The sequence below is a fragment of the Argopecten irradians genome, chromosome 9 (genome assembly GCF_041381155.1).
Source record: "Argopecten irradians isolate NY chromosome 9, Ai_NY, whole genome shotgun sequence".
Lineage (NCBI taxonomy): Eukaryota > Metazoa > Mollusca > Bivalvia > Pectinida > Pectinidae > Argopecten > Argopecten irradians.
The window spans coordinates 32,607,734-32,622,897 of record NC_091142.1 but is presented as its reverse complement, the minus strand read 5'-3'; the positions used below and the strand labels follow the sequence as shown (position 1 = coordinate 32,622,897).

Below are 15,164 nucleotides of genomic sequence, written 5' to 3'. Positions count from 1 at the left end.
TAATCCAGCTGTATAACCTACCTCCTTAAGATTTTCCTTTTCCTTGCATGCTTACCTCCCTTTGATAATCCAGTTGTATAACATACCTCCTTAAGATCCTCCTTTATCTTGCATTCTTACCTCCCTTTGATAATCCAGCTGTATGACATGACCTCCTTAAGATCCTCCTTTATCTTACATTCTTACCTCCCTTTGATAATCCAGCTGTATGACATGACCTCCTTAAGATCCTCCTTTTCCTTGCATTCTTACCTCCCTTTGATAATCCAGCTGTATGACATGACCTCCTTAAGATCCTCCTTTTCCTTGCATTCTTACCTCCCTTTGATAATCCAGCTGTATGACATGACCTCCTTAAGATCCTCCTTTTCCTTGCATTCTTACCTCCCTTTGATAATCCAGCTGTATGACATGACCTCCTTAAGATCCTCCTTTTCCTTGCATTCTTACCTCCCTTTGATAATCCAGCTGTATGACATGACCTCCTTAAGATCCTCCTTTTCCTTGCATTCTTACCTCCCTTTGATAATCCAGCTGTATGACATGACCTCCTTAAGATCCTCCTTTTCCTTGCATTCTTACCTCCCTTTGATAATCCAGCTGTATGACATGACCTCCTTAAGATCCTCCTTTATCTTACATTCTTACCTCCCTTTGATAATCCAGCTGTATGACATGACCTCCTTAAGATCCTCCTTTTCCTTGCATTCTTACCTCCCTTTGATAATCCAGCTGTATGACATGACCTCCATAAGATCCTCCTTTATCTTACATTCTTACCTCCCTTTGATAATCCAGCTGTATGACATGACCTCCTTAAGATCCTCCTTTTCCTTGCATTCTTACCTCCCTTTGATAATCCAGCTGTATGACATGACCTCCTTAAGATCCTCCTTTTCCTTGCATTCTTACCTCCCTTTGATAATCCAGCTGTATGACATGACCTCTTAAGATCCTCCTTTTCCTTGCATTCTTACCTCCCTTTGATAATCCAGCTGTAAGACATATCTTAAGATTCCTTTTCTCATCTTACCTCCCTTTGATAATCCAGCTGTATGACAGACCTCCTTAAGATCCTCCTTTTCCTTGCATTCTTACCTCCCTTTGATAATCCAGCTGTATGACATGACCTCCTTAAGATCCTCCTTTTCCTTGCATTCTTACCTCCCTTTGATAATCCAGCTGTATGACATGACCTCCTTAAGATCCTCCTTTTCCTTGCATTCTTACCTCCCTTTGATAATCCAGCTGTATGACACTAAGATCCTCTTTCTTACTATAATCCTCCTTTTCCTCCTAAGCTTCTTACCTCCCTTTGATAATCCAGCTGTATGACATGACCTCCTTAAGATCCTCCTTTTCCTTGCATTCTTACCTCCCTTTGATAATCCAGCTGTATGACATGACCTCCTTAAGATCCTCCTTTTCCTTGCATTCTTACCTCCCTTTGATAATCCAGCTGTATGACATGACCTCCATAAGATCCTCCTTTATCTTACATTCTTACCTCCCTTTGATAATCCAGCTGTATGACATGACCTCCTTAAGATCCTCCTTTTCCTTGCATTCTTACCTCCCTTTGATAATCCAGCTGTATGACATGACCTCCTTAAGATCCTCCTTTTCCTTGCATTCTTACCTCCCTTTGATAATCCAGCTGTATAACATGACCTCCTTAAGATCCTCCTTTTCCTTGCATTCTTACCTCCCTTTGATAATCCAGCTGTATGACATGACCTCCTTAAGATCCTCCTTTTCCTTGCATTCTTACCTCCCTTTGATAATCCAGCTGTATGACATGACCTCCTTAAGATCCTCCTTTTCCTTGCATTCTTACCTCCCTTTGATAATCCAGCTGTATGACATGACCTCCTTAAGATCCTCCTTTTCCTTGCATTCTTACCTCCCTTTGATAATCCAGCTGTATGACATGACCTCCTTAAGATCCTCCTTTTCCTTGCATTCTTACCTCCCTTTGATAATCCAGCTGTATGACATGACCTCCTTAAGATCCTCCTTTATCTTGCATTCTTACCTCCCTTTGATAATCCAGCTGTATGACATGACCTCCTTAAGATCCTCCTTTTCCTTGCATTCTTACCTCCCTTTGATAATCCAGCTGTATGACTGACCTGACCTCTTCATCCTAAGATCCTCCTTTTCCTTCATTTTCTTACCTCCCTTTGATAATCCAGCTGTATGACATGACCTCCTTAAGATCCTCCTTTTCCTTGCATTCTTACCTCCCTTTGATAATCCAGCTGTATGACATGACCTCCTTAAGATCCTCCTTTTCCTTGCATTCTTACCTCCCTTTGATAATCCAGCTGTGTATGACCTACCTCCTTAAGATCCTCCTTTTCCTTGCATGCTTACCTCCCTTTGATAATCCAGCTGTATGACATGACCTCCTTAAGATCCTCCTTTTCCTTACATTCTTACCTCCCTTTGATAATCCAGCTGTATGACATGACCTCCTTAAGATCCTCCTTTTCCTTACATGATCTTACCTCCCTTTGATAATCCAGCTGTATGACATGACTTCCTTAAGATTCCTCCTTTTCCTTGCATGATAAACCTGCCTTTGATAATCCAGTTGTATAACCTACCTCCTTAAGATTCTCCTTTTCCTTGCATGATAACCTGCCTTTGATAATCCAGTTGTATAACCTACCTCCTTAAGATTCTCCTTTTCCTTGCATGATAACCTGCCTTTGATAATCCAGTTGTATAACCTACCTCCTTAAGATTCTCCTTTTCCTTGCATGTTTACCTACCTTTGATAGCCCAGCTGTTTGATAATCCAGCTGTATACCCTCCTTAAGATTCTCCTTTTCCTTGCATGCTTACCTCCCTTTGATAATCCAGTTGTATAACATACCTCCTTAAGATCTTCCTTTTCCTTGCGAGCTTTCCTCTGCTCGTTAAACAAGTCTTCCTTCGCGAGCTCCAGCTGTCGTACCACCTCGTCACGCTCCAGCTCCAGACCGTCCATCTGACGTAAACGTATCTTCAGACTGTCATTCTCCTTTACAAGTTCATTGGTCTACAAACACAGTACATGGTGTAATACTGAGGCAACTAGAATTCAAGGATAAACATATGCTGATTACTGAGTCATTCCAATTGTCTAAAAAACAAAGCTCATACACGTTTATATTAAGGCTAAAGAATTGAAAATGACTACAAGAGGCCTTCCGCAACTAGGTTGATCCCTTAAAGTGGAAGTGGGGCGTAAAACAAATCTTAAGAGTTTTAAACTATTGTCCATTGAATCAGTTTTAAAAGGGTTCTATATAAGTTACCAAACATAGCAAGGTCCACATATAAACAAGGTCACATTGGTTTGAATAGTTTAATATCCTATTAACAGACGGGTCATTTAAGGACATGCTAAATTTAATTGGTAGAGGAAAGCCGGAGTACTAGAGAAAAACCTGTAGTCAGTACCTGCAACTGCCCCACATGGATTTCTCCAGAGGTGGAGAGGTTGTATCTAGACATTAAGTTTAATGTTAATAGATAACTATCACTAATGATCATGTTTGAGTTTATAAGACTATGGAGATTACAGGCCTAACATCCCTTCTACCTTATCATCACTCATGTCCGGCCTCCTCCTATCTCCAACACGAGCCCGCTCCTGGTCCTCAATTTCCTTTACTTCAATTTTCTTTCTCTGAAGGTCCTCTGACATTCGTTCATAGTCCTTCAGCAGATTCCCACGCTTAAACTCTGTCAGCATCAACTGTGTCCTGGGGTTAAAGGTCAAATAATTAAAGGTCAAGACTGAATAACAGCCTAACTACAGTTTTAAAATATAGAACATTCAGCCGAAGATGGATCTACAGTAAGAAGCACATTGTCTTAGACCCACCAGACATTAAAAAATAAAAGAGCAGATTCATACAGGATTCTGAAAATAACAGAATCATTACCCATCAACAAACAAAATAAGGTATTTCTATTTTTTATATATATTAGATATTTCTGATTTAATTATAATCATACTCTACCCAATGATAATCAGCCACAATAAAAAAACGATTTTTGTCCATTGGTTATATAAGTAAATTGAATGTCCTTTAGTTAGCTATTGAAAGTCCTGTGTACATTTTGAAATAAAGAATCCCTTTCATAGTGAATGATAAACCTACTTAGCGTCCTCTATCTGAGCGTTGAGACCTTTCAGTTTTTTCTCAGCTATCTGGAGCTCGGCTCTGGAAGCTTTCCATGTACCCCGACTGTGCTCCATCTCCTCAGCAGAGTCCACCTGTTTATACAAGGTAAGATCAGTATATACAATAGACCCAGGTACAGAGGTCAGCATTAGACAGCTACCCAGGTACAGAGGTTAGCATTAGACAGCTACACAGGTACAGATGTCAGCATTAAACAGCTACCCAGGTACGGAGGTCAGCATTAGACAGCTACCCAGGTACAGAGGTCAGCATTAGACAGCTACCCAGGTACAGAGGTCAGCATTAGACAGCTACCCAGGTACAGAGGTCAGCATTAAACAGCTACCCAGGTACAGAGGTCAGCATTAGACAGCTACCCAGGTACAGAGGTCAGCATTAGACAGCTACCCAGGTACAGAGGTCAGCATTAGACAGCTACCCAGGTACAGAGGTCAGCATTAGACAGCTACCCAGGTACAGAGGTCAGCATTAGACAGCTACCCAGGTACAGAGGTCAGCATTAGACAGCTACCCAGGTACAGAGGTCAGCATTAGACAGCTACCCAGGTACAGAGGTCAGCATAGACAGCTACCCAGACAGCATTACCCCAGGTACAGAGGTCAGCATTAGACAGCTACCCAGGTACAGAGGTCAGCATTAGACAGCTACCCAGGTACAGAGGTCAGCATTAAACAGCTACCCAGGTACAGAGGTCAGCATTAAACAGCTACCCAGGTACAGAGGTTAGCATTAGACAGCTACCCAGGTACAGAGGTCAGCATTAGACAGCTACCCAGGTACAGAGGTCAGCATTACCAGGTACAGAGGTCAGCATTACAGCTACCAGGTACAGAGGTCAGCATTAGACAGCTACCCAGGTACAGAGGTCAGCATTAGACAGCTACCCAGGTACAGAGGTCAGCATTAAACAGCTACCCAGGTACAGAGGTCAGCATTAGACAGCTACCCAGGTACAGAGGTCAGCATTAGACAGCTACAGGTACAGAGGTAGCATTAGACAGCTACCCAGGTACAGAGGTTCAGCATTAGCACAGCTACCCAGGTACAGAGGTCAGCATTAGACAGCTACCCAGGTACAGAGGTCAGCATTAGACAGCTACCCAGGTACAGAGGTCAGCATTAGACAGCTACCATTAACAGGGTACAGAGGTCAGCATTAGACAGCTACCCAGGTACAGAGGTCAGCATTAAACAGCTACCCAGGTACAGAGGTAGCATTAGACAGCTACCCAGGTACAGAGGTCAGCATTAGACAGCTACCCAGGTACAGTGTCAGCATTAGACAGCTACCCAGGTACAGAGGTCAGCATTAGACAGCTACCCAGGTACAGAGGTCAGCATTAGACAGCTACCCAGGTACAGAGGTCAGCATTAAACAGCTACCCAGGTACAGAGGTCAGCATTAGACAGCTACCCAGGTACAGAGGTCAGCATTAAACAGCTACCCAGGTACAGAGGTTAGCATTAAGACAGCTACCCAGGTACAGAGGTCAGCATTAAACAGCTACCCGGTACAGAGGTCAGCATTAGACAGCTACCCAGGTACAGAGGTCAGCATTAGACAGCTACCCAGGTACAGAGGTCAGCATTAGACAGCTACCCAGGTACAGAGGTCAGCATTAAACAGCTACCCAGGTACAGAGGTCAGCATTAGACAGCTACCCAGGTACAGAGGTCAGCATTAAACAGCTACCCAGGTACAGAGGTCAGCATTAGACAGCTACCCAGGTACAGAGGTCAGCATTAACAGCTACCCAGGTACAGAGGTCAGCATTAGACAGCTACCCAGGTACAGAGGTCAGCATTAGACAGCTACACAGGTACAGAGGTCAGCATTAGACAGCTACCCAGGTACAGAGGTCAGCATTAGACAGCTACCCAGGTACAGAGGTCAGCATTAGACAGCTACCCAGGTACAGAGGTCAGCATTAGACAGCTACCCAGGTACAGAGGTCAGCATTAAACAGCTACCCAGGTACAGAGGTCAGCATTAGACAGCTACCCAGGTACAGAGGTCAGCATTAGACAGCTACCCAGGTACAGAGGTCAGCATTAAACAGCTACCCAAGTACAGAGGTCAGCATTAGATAGCTAGTCAGACTGTGCATGAACACTTTCCTTTTACTTATTTAAAATAAAGATTTACAGAAATTATGAGACTATAGTCTTTTTTCAGTATGAATGTCTAATTATTGTTTTTTTAAACTTCACATTTGAAATAGAATTAAATATCCTATCTCTATGTCAATGGGGGTATTAAAACCTTTGAAATTTCTGGCAACAAGGCAAGAAAATAACTGGTATCATTTTGTTTTATGCCCTTTTAACAACAAAAATATTATAACAGAACGAAGCTAATTTCTGAATATGCAATAAAGCCAAATATCCAGAGAAAAACCACAGCCCTACATCCACTTACATGCATTGTATGAATTTTCAGTAAGAGCTCTTGACCGTAAATTTATGTATTTACAAATGTGGTGAAAATAATGAAGGCACAAAATGATGTGTTTTTAAAAAGAGGTCCATGGTTATTTGATACATGTATGTAATTTACTAGCCAACGGATGTCTTTTGTTCCTTTTGACAATAAATTCATGAAATAGGAAACAATTTTTTGTGAGCATAAAAATATTTACATAGCATATCATAATCAAGAACATCAAAATGCAATAAATTTAATTTTGTTTTGATTAATTTATTATGTATGTAAATATTAAATTCCAATAATGACCTTTATTGCAAAGGGCAATAACTCCTTCACTTACAATCAAATCAAGCCAATTTTCAAACTGGCCCAATATCTTTTGTATATAAGTCTGCAAAATTTCATTAAGTTCAATATTTACTCAAGTTATCATCTTCACAAGTTCCAATAATAATTATTTGTGCAAAGGGCAGTAATTCTGTAAATTACACTCAAATCAAGCCGATTTTCTAACTCGTCCAAGATCTTTCCAATGCTAGTATACATATGAAATTTCTTAAAAAGTTATCATGATCACAAAGTCCAATAATATTTATTATTACAAAGGGTAACAACTCCACAAGTTCCTGTCAAATCAAGCCGATTTTCGAACTCATCCCAGATCTTTCCAATGTTAGTATACATATAAAATTTCTTTAAGCTGTGTGCATATTTACTAAAGTTATCGTGTTCACAAAGTCCAATAATAATTATTGCAAAGGGCAGTAACTCTGTAAGTTAAAATCGAATCACACCAATATTCGATCTCTTCCAAAATCATTTCAATATTAGTTTAAATACAAAGTTTCATTAAGCTCGGTGCATATTTACTTTAGTTATCATGTTCACAAAGTTCAATAATTATAATTGCAAAGGGCAATAACTCTGTAAATTCCTGTCGAATCAAATTGATTTTTATACGCCTCCGAGATCTTTCCAATGTTAGTCTACATACAAAGTTTCATAAAGCTCGGTTCATATTTACTCAAGTTATTGCGTTCACAAGGAAATGTTACTGGACAACGCACGACGCACGAAGATGGACAAAAGACTATTGCAATAGGTCACCATGACCTATGGTCAGATGACCTAAAAATAAATTTGTTACAGTATACAGTCAAAAAATATATACTCACTCCGGGGTCGTAGGAGTTCCTGCGTCTGTGGTTAAATCTGAGGTTACTGGTGTCTGTCTGTAGGTCTGATACCTATATAACACACAAGTGATAAACACTTTACATGGCAATCATCAGACCCAAAAATTCTATTCTAATTGTTTCTAATATACAATAACCTCAAAGAAACAAATCAGAATTACAAATCAGGTGACCTTTAAGTTTTCAAAAACAACTATACATTTGTCATGCATGCATGAATATATCCAACTATGGTATATCTACACATCATTATAGGAAATATTTAAAGATTCATTGACAAAAACAGGCTATTGTCTAATGTAGATCAAATTGTGCTTTTATACCTGGTATAGCTAAGTGTGATATACATAAATTAACACCTCACTCTGACTAAAGTACCAGGTATAAAGTTACAGGTATAAATGTAATTGTTATTGTTGACTAGTATATAATACAACACTAAATCTAGGTGTGATTGTGTAACGCCTATCGTTTGTAAGTACTGAAGGAAGTATCATGTCAGATAGCACAGGAAGTATTCTGTCAGATAGCACAGGAAGTATCCTGTCTGATAGCACAGGAAGTATTCTGTCAGATAGTACAGGAAATATTCTGTCTGATAGTACAGGAAGTATTCTGTCTGATAGCACAGGAAGTATCCTGGCTGATAGTACAGGAAGTATTCTGTCAGATAGCATAGGAAGTATTCTGTCCGATAGTACAGGAAGTATTCTGTCTGATAGCACAGGAAGTATTCTGTCTGATAGCACAGGAAGTATTCTGTCTGATAGCACAGGAAGTATCCTGTCTGATAGCACAGGAAGTATTCTGTCTGATAGCACAGGAAATATTCTGTCAGATAGCACAGGAAGGTTTCTGTCTGATAGTACAGGAAGTATTCTGTCTGATAGCACAGGAAATATTCTGTCAGATAGCACAGGAAGGTTTCTGTCTGATAGTACAGGAAGTATTCTGTCTGATAGCACAGGGATTATTCTGTCTGATAGCACAGGAAGTATCCTGTCTGATAGCACAGGAAGTATTCTGTCTGATAGCACAGGAAGTATCCTGTCTGATAGCACAGGAAGTATTCTGTCTGATAGTACAGGAAGTATTCTGTCTGATAGCACAGGAAGTATTCTGTCTGATAGCACAGGAAGTATTCTGTCAGATAGCACAGGAAGTATTCTGTCAGATAGCACAGGAAGTATCCTGTCTGATAACTTCTAGTATATATAAGTACAAGAGGTCAGGACTTACCAGTCGGCCCTCGACAGACTGTGACCTTGCTTTTGACCTTGGAGAAGATGAAGGAAGCTGGTCTTGAAAGGACACAGACTGAAATAAAGAAATGTATTTTCTTTTTAATTTTTAACATGTATTTTTAAGTTTTCATAAAAATTTGGTTAAGACATAGTTGATTAAAGGTATATAACTGCAATGAAAAGTTCATAGTGCTTTATAGTGATATTGAATACATCCACATTGCTTCTACAGAAGAGACACTTAATGGCATGCATGACTAAGCTGGATAGTTCTGTCATGGTAAAATATATTTCATAAATTAGATAAGCAATCTTTCCTAAATCTTTGAGCTGATGTCTCTATCTATAGTTGGTTATCTCAATTCAATAGTAATCTAGAAGAATTACCACTTTTAAATTCATGGCACCACAAAAGGAATGACGATCATAACGCATTATAAAAGTCATGTTTCTTTTCCCCTAAGCGTTCTCCTAATCCAATCTAATATAAATCCACAGCGTATGTTTTTATGACTACGCCAAATAAAAGGAAAGCTAACAGACAGAAGATACTGCATCACATATAATATTCTTATTTGATACCAGAGTTTAAAACTGACCAGTTCGGATCTCATTGAGTGGTCAAGTCCTGGCCGTGGACTGGCCGGCCGTGGTCCTGTTAGGGAGGTAGTATCCTTAAGTACGCCCTGTAGAGGACTTCTCGGACGGTCACTGGCTTTGGGACTGAGAGAACGGGCACGCAGCACCGACAAATCCTGATACCTAGGGGTGATTCCAGACATTGTATGTTCAGGTACATGTGTCTCCTCCTCTTGTCCCGCACGTGAACTCGAGAAACTGGAGGAAGGGTCGTGTTCTTGGAATGATGAACTGCCACTTCGAAGGATTGGCGAAACTGATCTCTTGGGATCAGGGAAGGATGAATCAAGTCTAGGAGACGAAAGGGTTGTTCTAGACTTGGGATTAGGGGATGATGATCGGAAAGGTTCCTCTCTGGAGGAAGATACTGTCCTTGGGTGGTCCTCCCGGGAAGATCTTGGATGCATTGGAGGCATGCCACTAATACGATCTCGTGCTCGTAGAATCGGGCTGCGAGCCCTTGGTGGGGTTTTGTAGCCAGAGTCTTCATATTCTTGTAGTGTTGGACTAGATCGACCCATCGGGGAGGTGACATTTTTTAGAGAATCCTGACCTCCAGACTTTTCATTGCTTAGTTCAGTGTAAGAAGGCTATAAAATAAAGAAACAATAATAATAAAAGAATTTTATAAGTACGCACAGATGAATTCTGTTTTAAATATCTAGATGTACCAGATGGCATCAGTCTTTATAACAGTCAACAGAGGGTTCAATCAGTGTGTGGTTATTTCAATGGTCAGTACAGTCAGTGGTCAGTGGTCAGTAAAGTCAGTGGTCAGTACAGTCAGTGGTCAATACAGTCAGTGGTCAGCACAGTCAGTGGTCAGTACAGTCAGTGGTCAGTACAGTCAGTGTTCAGTCAAGTCAGTGGTCAGTAGGGTCAGTGGTCAGTAAAGCCAGTGATCAGTAAAGCCAATGTTCAGTAAAGTCAGTGGTCAGTAAAGTCAGTGGACAGTACAGTCAGTGGTCAGTACAGTCAGTGGTCAGTAAAGTCAGTGGTCAGTAAAGTCAGTGATCAGTAAAACCAATAGTCAGTAAAGTCAATGATCAGTAAAGTCAATGTTTAGTAAAGTCAGTGGTCAGAAGGATCAGTGTCAAGTAAAGTCAGTGATCAGTAAAGCCAATGCATCAGTAAAGTCAGTGGTCAGTAAAGTCAGGGGTCAGTAAAGTCAGTGATCATCAGTAAAAGCCAATGTTCAGTAAAGTCAGTGGTCAGTAAAGTCAGTGGTCAGTAAAGTCAGGTCAGTAAAGCAGTGATCAGTAAAGCCAGTGTTCAGTAAAGTTAGTGGTAAATATGTCAGTACAGTTGGTAGTCAGTAAAGTCAGTGGTCACTTAAGTCAGCATTCACTCAAGTCAGTGGTCAGTCACAGTGGTCAGTAAAGTCAGTGGTTGGTAAAGTCAGTGGTCACTATAAAGTCAGTAAAGTTAGTGGTTGGCAAAGAAGTAGTGGTCACTATAAAGTCAGTAAAGCCAGTGGTCAGTAAAGTCAGTGGTCAGTAAAGTCAGTGGTCACTATAAAGTCAGTACAGCCAGTGGTCAGAAAGTCAGTGGTCAGTAAAGTCAGTGGTCAGTAAAGTCAGTGATCAGTAAAGCCAATGTTCAGTAAAGTCAGTGGTCAGTAAAGTCAGTACAAGTCAGTGGTCAGTACAGTCAGTGGTCAGTACAGTCAGTGGTCAATAAAGTCAGTAGTCGGTAAAGTCAATGATCAGTAAAGCCAATGTTTAGTCAAGTCAGTGGTCAGTAAAGGGTCAGTGGTCAGTAAAGCAAGTGATCAGTAAAGCCAGTGATCAGTAAAAGCCAATGTTCAGTAAAGTTAGTGGTCAGTACAGTCAGGTAGTCAGTAAAGTCAGTGGTCACTTAAGTCAGCAGTCACTCAAAGTCAGTGGTCAGTCACAGTGGTCAGTAAAGTTAGTGGTTGGCAAAGATAGTGGTCACAATAAAGTCAGTAAAGCCAGTGGTCAGTAAAGTCAGTGGTCACTATAAAGTCAGTGTACAGTCAGTGTTCAGTCAAGTCAGTGGTCAGTAGGGTCAGTGGTCAGTAAAGCAGTGATCAGTACAGTCAGTGGTCAGTACAGTCAGTGGTCAATAAAGTCAGTAGTCAGTAAAGTCAATGATCAGTAAAGCCAATGTTTAGTCAAGTCAGTGGTCAGTAGGGTCAGTGGTCAGTAAAGCCAGTGATCAGTAAAGCCAATGCTCAGTAAAGTCAGTGGTCAGTACAGTCAGGATCAGTAAAGTCCAGTGATCAGTAAAGCCAATGTTTAGTAAAGTCAGTGGTCAGTAGGGTCAGTGGTCAGTAAAGCAAGTGATCAGTAAAGCCAGTGATCAGTAAAGCCAATGTTCAGTAAAGTTAGTGGTCAGTACAGTCGGTAGTCAGTAAAGTCAGTGGTCACTTAAGTCAGCAGTCACTCAAGTCAGTGGTCAGTCACAGTGGTCAGTAAAGTCAGTGGTTGGTAAAGTTAGTGGTCACTATAAAGTCAGTAAAGTTAGTGGTTGGCAAAGATAGTGGTCACTATAAAGTCAGTAAAGTCAGTGGTCAGTAAAGTCAGGTGGTCAGTAAAGTCAGTGGTCAGTAAAGTCAGTGGTCAGTAAAGTCAGTGGTCAGTAAAGTCAGTGGTCAGTAAAGTCAGGGGTCAGTAAAGTCAGGGGTCAGTAAAGTCAGGGGTCAGTAAAGTCAGGGGTCAGTAAAGTCAGGGGTCAGTAAAGTCAGGTGTCAGTAAAGTCAGTGGTTAGTAAAGTCAGTGGTCACTATAAAGTCAGTAAAGTTAGTGGTTGGCAAAGATAGTGGTCACTATAAAGTCAGTAAAGCCAGTGGTCAGTAAAGTCAGTGGTCACTCTAAAGTCAGTTAAGTCAGTGGACAGTAAAGTCAGTGGTCAGTAAAGTGTTTTTCTGTGGTCAGTAAAGTCAGTGGTCACTATAAAGTCAGTAAAGTTAGTGGTTGGCAAAGATAGTGGTCACTATAAAGTCAGTAAAGCCAGTGGTCAGTCAAGTCAGTGGTCACTCTAAAGTCAGTTGTCAGTGGACAGTAAAGTCAGTGGTCAGTAAAGTGTTTTTCTGTGGTCAGTAAAGTCAGTGGTCAGTAAAGTCAGTGGTCATTAAAGTATTTTTCTGGTGTCAGTAAAGTCAGTGGTCACTCAAGTCAGTGTTCATTAAAGTCAGTGGTCAGTAAAATCATTGGTCACTAAAGTGTAAGTGGTCAGTAAAATCAGTGGTCAGTAAAGTCAGTGGTCAGTAAAGACAGTGGTCAGTCACAGAGGTCAGTAAAGTGTTTCTCTGTGGTCAGATTATTGAAATGTAATTAGATTAGATATATCAGCTGGAAAATGCAGCAGTAAGCACAATCAAGCTTAATGTGGTCAGATGTTACTGAATGTTACTTTATGAGATCATGAAACAATTGTATGTTTATATCATTCACAGATGACATCGCAAAAAGTTGCGTCATTTTGACCAGCCTACACAAAAACTTTAAAGGCTTTGTTTCCTGATCCTGGGACCAGGTTTCAACATAACATCACTACTTGAATAAACATGTACTATATATATACCCAATAATGCGAGCGGCTAACAGATAATCATGATTTCTGTCTCAACTATTGTATACCCTATAGGCCCCTAAGTCCTACAAAGCCCGATGTATCCAAGACTAACCTTGTCCATGCTAGTACTAAGGTCCAGTAATGTCCTGGTAGGGGACTTGGAATCCCTCCTAGACGCTGGCAAGTTAGATCGTCGCTCATTCTCAATCTCCTGCTGAATGCGAGAGGATTCACGATCAATCTCCCGGCGGACGTCATCTACTGAGGATGTGGTCTTAATTGGGGACCTACAAATACAAAAATTAATTTACTTCTCTGTAAAAACGTTTTATACCATACCATTGTTCTATACTTCCCACATGTTTGGGTTCCAAAGTCCATGATTTTTGTATTACAATATTGACAAGCCTGCCTATAAATACCTCCCAAAGGATAGAGGGAAATGACCTTTATATAGTTTAAGACATTATACACAGGTTGAGTTCTGTTTAAATTGTCTTTTATGACCCTAGAAAAATGGTCTTTATCAGCAGGTAGCCTTTCCACGCATGTCCTCGCATTGTTTTTTGTTGTTTTTCGTATACAGACAATCTCAGATCTCTCTCTCTCTTTTTTACTACCTGTCAAGTCATACATTTGATATTTCCCGTCCAGAAAGTAATTAATCCTCAAATTTCTAGGGCTTATAACAAAGAGTTTCAAAAATCAAAAGTTATTTGTTTCTATTGGGCTTCATAGAATACCATAATCTATAGCTTATTAGCTTGTCAAGCTAAAAATAGACTGCCTTTGGTCTTATTTTGTATGTAGCTAAAGAATTTACCAATTGTATTATATTAATATCATCACCATAATAAAAAAAAATTGTGCTGAAAGAGAAAAAAAGAGCCAAATCACCAGAGAAAGACACAAACATTCTTCCTACTTGAAGTAGAATGTTACACCTGTTTATGTTACCTATTTATTTTTTACCCTGTTGAAGATCAGTACCAGGTTACACAGGTACACTGTTCAGAAATCTCATTATCTTTTCAAGTATCTACCAGGTGTATTGCTTCTCAGATCAAACCAATTATCTGATGCTTAATTAGATCTTGGCAATTTGTCAAGATATTTAATTGTTTTACTTGATTGTGACAACAGGTAGGGTATATACCTATAAAGGTATACGGTCGATATACAGGTACATATAAAGGTATTTTATTTCCAAATTCATCTTTGTATAGATCCATTAATGGTAAGCTAAACAAATATGTATGTACACTTTTAAGACAGAAGATACATGAGATATTTTGATGTAAAATTTATGAAAACTTCACATATTAAAGTTTAACATTGTGTTTTTATTGGAAGCTAAAATGGTTAAGTTATTAACGAGTCCAGTAATCCATCACTATAATGCCTCTGGCTCTAATTTCTTGAAACAGAAGTGCAGACTTAAGTCTCATTATCTAACTTATGTGAAATAAATTGACGTAAGTTTGTTTGAAAAAATTGAGGCCTGGTTTTTCAGTGCAGATACCAAAATGATTAGGTAGTTGCAAATAATAGCTGAAGGTGGATGCTTTTTCTCAGAGATATGTGTTTTTCCTCACAAATCAAACATTTCTTATCAAGAATCAAAGGAGTTTGATGTTCTGTCAATGATATATAGTATACATATATATAAAAAATACCCCTATATACTATAGCTATATAGGGGTATTTTTATATATGTATACTATATATATTGACAGAACGTCAAACTCCTGTGCCTATACTAAAAACTACAAAGGACAGTAAGAACTGTTCCATTCTCCACATGATATAGATATAGACATGATGGTACAGCTAAGAAAGAACAGGAACCCCCACCCCTCTACTCCACCCCCACCCCTCTACTCCACCCCAACTCCACCCCAACCACCCACAAAAACA

At 39.9% G+C, this 15,164-nt stretch overlaps 1 protein-coding gene across 6 annotated transcripts in view; it reads right to left on the bottom strand.

The window, feature by feature from the left end:
* Window positions 1-15,164, bottom strand: part of LOC138332096 (golgin subfamily A member 6-like protein 26) — a 115,243-nt gene that overhangs the window by 16,159 nt on the left and 83,920 nt on the right. For all 6 annotated transcript variants that reach the window (XM_069280048.1, XM_069280049.1, XM_069280050.1 and 3 more), the window contains 7 exons: window positions 13,360-13,534; window positions 9,671-10,300; window positions 9,067-9,144; window positions 7,807-7,878; window positions 4,158-4,273; window positions 3,593-3,755; window positions 2,882-3,046 (listed from right to left, as the gene is read on the bottom strand). In XM_069280048.1, the coding sequence (XP_069136149.1) occupies window positions 2,882-3,046; window positions 3,593-3,755; window positions 4,158-4,273; window positions 7,807-7,878; window positions 9,067-9,144; window positions 9,671-10,300; window positions 13,360-13,534 (1,399 nt within the window). The remainder of the gene's footprint in view (window positions 1-2,881; window positions 3,047-3,592; window positions 3,756-4,157; window positions 4,274-7,806; window positions 7,879-9,066; window positions 9,145-9,670; window positions 10,301-13,359; window positions 13,535-15,164) is intronic.